The sequence below is a fragment of the Pterocles gutturalis genome, unplaced genomic scaffold (assembly GCF_000699245.1).
Source record: "Pterocles gutturalis isolate BGI_N339 unplaced genomic scaffold, ASM69924v1 scaffold37046, whole genome shotgun sequence".
In the NCBI taxonomy this organism is placed as follows: Eukaryota; Metazoa; Chordata; class Aves; order Pterocliformes; family Pteroclidae; genus Pterocles; species Pterocles gutturalis.
Genome location: NW_010106742.1, coordinates 21,621 through 29,202, shown reverse-complemented (window position 1 = coordinate 29,202; position 7,582 = coordinate 21,621). Strand labels below are relative to the sequence as shown.

The following is a 7,582-nucleotide window of genomic DNA, read 5'->3' as shown; positions in this document are numbered from 1 at the left end:
CAGTGTGTGCTCAGAGCCATGTTTGTCCTGCTAGTGGTGTCTGTCGTCCCTCCCCATTTATCCTGCAACTACGGGACAAAAGGATGATTAGAGAGGACCGTGGGGCTCCTGTTGCTCTGCTGTTGGCTGAAACAGGGGCTGCGGCAGCAGCGTGGGCTTTCCAGGCGGGTGAGTGTGTATAAGCTCTCTCTTTCTGGTTCCAGGACAATGCATCTTTTTGTGGTGTGTCTCCTCAGCGTCTGGGGTCTGGCGGCCCCTGAGCGCTACGTCGTGGAGGATATTTGCACCGCGAAGCCACGTGACATCCCAGTGAATCCCATCTGCATCTATCGCAACCCCGAGAAGAAGCCCCAGGAGGGTGAGGGGCAAGAGCCGGGGAAGGGCAAGCTCCCGGAGTCTACTAACCCCCGTGTCTGGGAGCTGTCGAAGGCCAACTCGCGCTTCGCTGTTGTCTTCTACAAGTACCTGGCTGACTCCAAGGACGATGGGGAAAACATCTTCATGTCGCCCCTCAGCATTTCTACAGCCTTCGCCATGACCAAGCTCGGAGCTTGTGGTAGCACCCTCCAGCAGCTCATGGAGGTCGGTGGCATTTCCTCAGCCTTTTCCTGTAGCTGTCACCAGGGTCTGAAAGGCAGCAAAGGTGACAGTGGTCAACCACTGTTGAAGGGCTCCTGGGTCAGGATGGCTCCCTGGCTTGGGAAGGGAGACCCTGATCTAAGCAAGCCCCTGGGAAGGACATACGTGGGCTGCTTGTCTCTGGATTTGTTTAGATTCCAGCTCTTTCCTCTATTTGGATCCAGCATTCAGGGTGGATCTACTGAGTTTGAGAGATTTTCATCTGGAGGAAAGGAAGCTTCTTTGGGTGATGAGGGAAGGGAACGGGAACAGTTTGTTTCTTGCAGATTGGGCAAGCATGAAGCTGAGCAGGTAGCTAAGCCTTTTCTGACGCAAAAAGCAGGAAAAACCATGGTATCAAGTCCCATTGGGAGAGGCGGTTTCTCCTATTCCCTCTCTCTCCTTTGGGACAAAAATAAGACACATGGGACACCCTCCAGTCCACCTGGCTTCCACGGCTCTGCCACCCTGCAGGAGCACAGGAACATCAGTTACTTCTTGAGGGCCTCCTTGTAGTAAGAGTAAGAGCAGTGTGAGCGCTTAGCCAGGACTAAATATCTTCTGTCTGCTTGTGTTGGGCAGCAGTACAGCAGCATGGCAAGAAATCTTGGATGTCCGTGTGGAGCAACGTGCTGTGGGATTTTCTGTCCCTTAAAACCCTGAGGCTGGATAGTAGCAGATAAATCGTAACTGTCCTTCCAGCTGGCAGCTAGGAGCAGATAAGAAAAAATTCACTGTGCTGCAGAAATCTACCCTCAAAACGATTGCTCCATAGTCCCATTCCCTGCAAAAATAAATAATATGTACCAGAATTACTCAACAGGCCATGAGAATTGCTCCTGGGAAGGAGCAGCCTTTGGCATCGTCACTGGAGGGTTTAGTGCAAACCTTGTGAGTCCTCCCGTGACCTGCACTGACCCGAGAGCTGCTTCCAGGCCCCAGCAGCGCGATGCTCATCTCCTGTGAGGCTCTCACTGGGGTATCGTTGGGGGTTTGTGAACACTGTGCATAAACTATGGTAATTTTAACAGCACTGGGGGAAAGCCTTGTGGTGTAGAATCTGTTCCTTGACAGGGGTCAGAATGCACAGAAAAAAACATCTCAAAGACCTTGGTGTGTTCTAGGCTTGCAAATTTCCCTGCTCCATGACTTGGGCTGTTGAGAAGCAGGCAAAGGCTGTATCTCCCCTTGCTGTGTAGCCTGGGAGCACAAGAGCCTGCTCATGGATCCCTTCTCACTGTTTGGCTCCTCCAGGTCTTTCGATTTGACACCATTTCAGAGAAGACATCTGATCAGATCCACTTCTTCTTTGCCAAGCTGAACTGCCGGCTTTACAAGAAAGCCAACAAATCCTCAGAGCTGGTATCTGCCAACCGCCTCTTTGGGGAGAAATCTTTGGTCTTCAATGAGACTTACCAGAACATCAGTGAAATAGTTTATGGAGCAAAACTCTGGCCCTTGAACTTCAAAGTGAGTTTGTACTACTTGGGATTTTTCTTTGTTTCCGTTTCCCTCCCCCCCCCCAGTCCTTCTGCTTTTGCTGTGTCACTGTCTTTTGCCCACAGGGAGTGCCTCACTCCGGGTGTGTGCGACATCAGTGAAGGCAGGAGGGACTATGGGATGTAGCACCTCTTGTCCCAGCTTGCCTTAACCACAGTCACCTCCCAGCTTCTCATTTCTAAATGCTGCAGCACTACGCTGGGAGCAGTGTCCTCCCTGAGCGTGCACACTGCTGATCGGTCTCCTGCAGAAGGGATACAAAGAGGTGTTTAAAACCCTTGACTTAACCTTTCCTTGGTCTTTTCCTTCAGGAGAAGCCAGAACTTTCCAGGAACGTTATTAATGAGTGGGTGGCTAATAAGACAGAGAAGCGCATTACAGAAGTGATCCCAGAAAGAGGTATTGATGAGCTCACTGTCTTGATCCTGGTCAACACCATTTATTTTAAGGTATGGCTAACAAAACTGGGGAAGCAGCCCATTTCCCTGGGGGAAAACATGATGCTTATGTTTGTCTCTCTCCTCCCCCTCTCCCTTTTAGGGGCACTGGAAATCGCAGTTCCCAGCTCCAAATACAAAACTGGATTTATTTCATAAAGCCAATGGTGAGACCTGCAAAGTCCCTATTATGTACCAAGAGTCCAAATTCCACCATGCATCCATCCCCAAGGACAAAGTCCAGGTGTTGGAGCTGCCTTACAAAGGGGATGATATCACGATGGTGCTGGTCCTGCCCAATGCTGGGACATCACTGGTGGAGGTGGAGAGAGACCTGACATCAGAGAAGCTGCAGGACTGGATAGACTCCATGACGGAGGTCTCTCTCTTTGTCTACCTCCCTCGTTTCCGCGTCGAGGACAGCTTCAGTGTGAAGGAGAAACTGAGAAAAATGGGGCTGGAAGATCTCTTCAGTCCGGAAAACGCCAGACTCCCAGGTCAGATGTGGAGACGGGGTGGTGCAGGGTGGAGGCAGGAGGAAACCGTTCCTTCACAGATGCCAGGGCAGTAGGTGCAGCAGCACGTGAGGAACAAGAACATGAAAGTAGAAAGATGTTGCTGCAGTCCATGATGGACTCTGTGGTCAATCCCATCACGGACACGCAGCCCTGCTCTGCATTAAGGGCATGGCAGTTAAGCAATCAATTGCAGGTTGTGGAGGATGTTCTTGTCTTGCAGACATGCCTTCTGCTTGAACACAGGCTGTGAAGGAGCTCTCTTGAGCTGTTGTTTGAAAACACAGTTTTAACTTTCTCTGTTTTGTTATTCTGGGTTTCAGGTATCATTGCAGAGGGCCGTACAGACCTGTATGTATCTGAGGCTTTCCACAAAGCCTTCCTCGAGGTAAGCCTTGCTTTGTCCCAGGGGTGTCCTCCTCTTAGTTTTTAAAAACATGAAGCATTGAAAGAAAACATAGCTCTGAATCCATGGTGTTCACTTCCTCAGCGATCTGGTGTTTTGGGGGAGGTGGGAGCTTGGAGGGAGAGCCCTCTACATACTGCATAATGCCCGTATTTTAATTTCATCTTCTCTTTTGGGTGGTAGGTGAATGAAGAAGGCAGCGAGGCATCGGCTGCTACAGCTGTCACCGTCTCTGGCCGTTCCTTCCCCATGAACAGAATAATCTTCAATGCCAACAGGCCCTTCCTGCTTTTCATCCGGGAAGCTGCCCTCAACTCCATTATCTTCATGGGCAGAATAGCTGATCCTTGCTCCTAAAGGGGCTGTCAGGGCCTCGCCTCTCCCTTCTCTGCCTCTGGAAAAGGGGCAGTAGGGTATTGCCACAAAGCCCGGACTGCTCCTGGGGTGGTTGGTCTTACTGTTTGGTGCAAGCTGCAGGGAGGGACTGGATCCAGCTGGGCTCTTACTGCTCCTCCTTGTTGCGTCAGGTGAGGGGTCTCAGAGGGCACCTCACCTGCTCCAGCCTTCACTCAAAGGGAAGCTGAATGTTTTGTGGCACCCAAACCTGAGCCCAGCATTGCTGTCATTCATGCATCCAACCCTCCTCCCTTTCAGGCCTCAAACTGTAACTCTGATTGCCTGGTACATTAAAAACCTATCGATCTTTACGTAACAAACTGATCTCTGAATGGACGGTTTTCACTAAGTCACTTCTTAGATTTATTTAAACTTTCCTTTTTTCAGCAAGCAGGTCCTTCCCTGCATGCCCCAGTCCCAGCAGAACCCCACGCTGGAGAGGTCAGTGGAACAGCAGCAGCCAAATGGCACGTGCTGGCTGGGCCAGAAACGTCTCTGCACAGCTCTGCGTGGAGCAGCTAGTAGGCGGCAGAGCTGCCCAGCCCCAGAGCCCTACTTGCCAGCAGCTCTGGCATGTCTGACATGTCCAAGTGCTGAGCAGTCATTAGTCAAAGCCTTGTGTAGCCAAGGCTGGGAATTTGTCTTTTTGAGTAGCGAAAACTCCATGCTAAAAGTTGAAAGTAGGGGTGTCTATGAATCATGGCAATGCCCAGGTAAGGTAACCAGTCTCTGCAACTCCATCAAAAATCTTTCACCTGCAAGTTTACTCCTAGCGCTGAGGTGTCCTGGCCTGCTGCCATGCCACGTGTGTGATCTGACCTCTGGTCCCCTCAAGGTGACCACGCTGCTGTAGGACCTCTGACAGGGTTGGCTTCAAGATGCAGAAGCTTTGCTCTGAGCTTTCTGCATTTAGGGTATCTGTTTAAACAAAAAGGGCACCGAGTCCTGTCCTGTCATCAGTAGCTACGTTGCAGAAACATTGTGTGCAGGCTGCTGCTAAAACACCAGTCGATGGCACTCCCCAGTGTGGAATTGACTCTGGATTTTGTAGAACCAGTAAAACACCTGCCTTTACAAAGGCTTCCTCTCAAACAAGCCAGACAGCGAGGAGCTAACTTAGATGTGCCAGTCTCTGGAAAAGCTGGTAGGAAAAGATGTTTGGTGACTCTCTGGTTTTGGAAGCAGTTAGGGGTTTTGCAGGACAGCATCTCCTGTTCCCCAGTAGGAAGGTTTGAGCAGCTGTGTTTGTGTCACAAGCAGCGCGTGGTTTGGACACGGGGAGTCACCTGCTCTGTCGGATGACGAGGCTATAGCCATCAGTCCCCTACACACTTAAGAGACCCATAAAGTGCTTACCCTTTTTGTGCTGCCGTGCTTCCCTGGAGCCATACCTCGGAAAGAAACTGTGTGTGTAATGCTGGTGCCCCGGAAGAAAAGGGGGGAGCATTCTAGAAATAACTAAGGATTCAGAAAGCAGCTCTTTGGCCAGGAAAGCCCTCTTGCTGCACCAGGAATCGGGTGCTCGGCCAGCAGCAAGAGCACAGTGCTTTCTCCACCCAGCGAGACCAAAAAGGGCTGAGCCTGCAGAAGTGATGAGACAAAGCTCATTTTAAAAAAAGGATAGAAGTCATCTTTAAGATGCCAGGAAAAGCAGCCTGGCACAGCCCAGCCTCTCCCAGGTCGCCAAGCTTAGGGCAGCGTGAAGCTGTGTAAAGCAGAGTTCTCGCACTGCAGCTGACTCGAAGCCGGCAGCAAAGAGAAAATCAACATTGGATCAGACCAGTCAGCTACAAGACACAGACAATGATCTGAGTATTAAACCATTTAATTCTCAAACCACTCACATGCATAATGTTCTTTTACACAGTGTTAAAAGAAAGGAGAAAATGCGATTTGTTTTGTTTTTTAATACAAACAGAATTTCAAGTATACATTTATAGAATTTTCAAAGATTCCTACCCAAGTTGCTAAGTTTTCATTCACATTGTTCTTAAAGCTGTCCAACGAGAGCGCTTTTTGCTAAACTGCTTTCAATGCAATTGTACAGTCCCCTCTACCTTTGTTTTATTTCCTTTCCCCAGCTCTGGTTCTCTTACCACCCTTGCCTGCTCCCCCTCCAGCAGCACTGGCTGTCCCTGTGCACTGACAGCCACAGAGCTTCTGCCAGCTCCCCCTGGAAGAGGAAAAGGAAAGGGATGGTGGAGGACCAGCTTGGGAACAGCTTGTATAATCCTTTAAGAACAGCTGGATATCCAAAAGTTACACACAGCAGGCTCACACTTCAACCTACTGCTGACTAGTGTGAACGTTTTTTTTTTTTCCTTGAAATAAGGATGGCAACCTTAAAAATCTAAAAAAAAATAATAAAAAAAAAATTAGTACAGCAGGAAATTTCTTAACTGTGAAAGTAAGTCTTGAGTGTTAGGACACCTGTCCTAAAAAGTTTGATTTATAGGTCAACAGTTGAAGGTGACGGCACAATTTTTCTTACAAATGGTTAACTCTGCAAACCAGCTCAGAGCAGAATCAATGTAGGACACACAAACCTGGGTTTGAAAAAACAAAAAAAATACTGAACTGACGAGGGCTCTATATCCACATTATGGAAAAAACCCACAACCCCAGCAACAACTTCATCGTGGTTTTGCTTGTTCAGCTGAGCCCTGTGCTTGCGGACGGGCCAGCTGCTGTGTTGTAACTGGGCGCAACTTCTGACCTATTATAAACGGGGTTTAAATATTCTTTACAGGCAAGGGTGGGTTTTTCTTGACTGATTACAAAAGTATTCTAACAGGCTGACACATGCCAGTCCTGTCAGTGCTACAGCACGGCTGAGCTTGCAACCAGGTTTGCGGTTGCGGCGGAAACTCCTGTCCATAGCGTGGGCAGGGGCAGCACCAGGCCGGGAGGGCTGCGGGAGGTAGAGCTGTGGTAGTTTTTGGGCTGCCGAGGGTCTGGCAACATCGCTCCCTCCCGGGCTCTGGCTGAAAAGAAGCCACCTGCCTGTACAGCTGTGTCAAAAGCCAGCAACAGCCATACTCGTCTTATGATTTAAAGTGCATTTCTTCAGTAAAGGGTTTTTCTTTTTTTTTTTTCTCTTTTTGTAAGAGGAACCTATTTAAAGTGCTGTTCTAGTTTGGAAAGGGACTCAGTTTAGAAAAAAAAATGGCACCTTTTCACATGAGAGATCTGCTCTCTGTATGTATTTGTGTATATATATATAAAAATTTGCAGTCAGATCTGCTGACTAATGACCAACACATAAAAGTGTTTAGTTTTTTATTTTATTGCTTTTTTTTTTTTTTTTTACTGCTGCCTGCTCTCGTGGAGGCAGGATGGAGATGGATTCTCCTCTTGCCTTCCACACCATTAACTAATTTCCCATTGCAGGAAGTTGAGCCCACAGTCTCGCAGCTCTGGCAGCAGCCTTTGGCCCGCGGGACAGTTCGTTATTACGCAGGATACGTGAAGTAACGAATCCCCCCTGAACTGTCGCAGCCCCAGAGCAAACCTGCAAGGGTAACAGTGAGAAACTGGTGGCAAAGAGGGATGATGCACCCCGAAAGGCTTCCCCCTTGCTCCTGCCAGATGCCATTTTCATAGAGTCGCTTTACAGAGCAGACCTGCATTACTGCAACACAGAGGTAAGGAAAACAAATCTGTTTTAAGTAAAAGTTTAAAAGAGTGTAGATAGAGTGTGTAGCGTGGTA

The 7,582-nt window shown here is 49.0% G+C and overlaps 1 protein-coding gene across 1 annotated transcript; it reads left to right on the top strand.

The window, feature by feature from the left end:
• The first annotated feature begins 207 nt into the window (after positions 1-207).
• SERPINC1 (serpin peptidase inhibitor, clade C (antithrombin), member 1) lies at positions 208-4,188 on the top strand. Its single transcript, XM_010087883.1, has 6 exons — positions 208-582; positions 1,873-2,088; positions 2,430-2,567; positions 2,659-3,052; positions 3,394-3,458; positions 3,660-4,188. The coding sequence occupies exons 1-6, from the start codon at positions 208-210 to the stop codon at positions 3,831-3,833; spliced, it is 1,362 nt and encodes a 453-aa protein (XP_010086185.1). The 3' UTR covers positions 3,834-4,188.
• Positions 4,189-7,582: the final 3,394 nt, after the last annotated feature.

Bases quoted from the DNA above. Each gene is read 5' to 3' on its own strand.
- SERPINC1 (XM_010087883.1), top strand. From the start codon at position 208: ATGCATCTTTTTGTGGTGTGTCTCCTCAGCGTCTGGGGTCTGGCGGCC. The intron at 583-1,872 runs GTCGGTGGCATT...TGGCTCCTCCAG, and splicing joins CCCTCCAGCAGCTCATGGAG to GTCTTTCGATTTGACACCAT. The intron at 3,053-3,393 runs GTCAGATGTGGA...TCTGGGTTTCAG, and splicing joins GGAAAACGCCAGACTCCCAG to GTATCATTGCAGAGGGCCGT.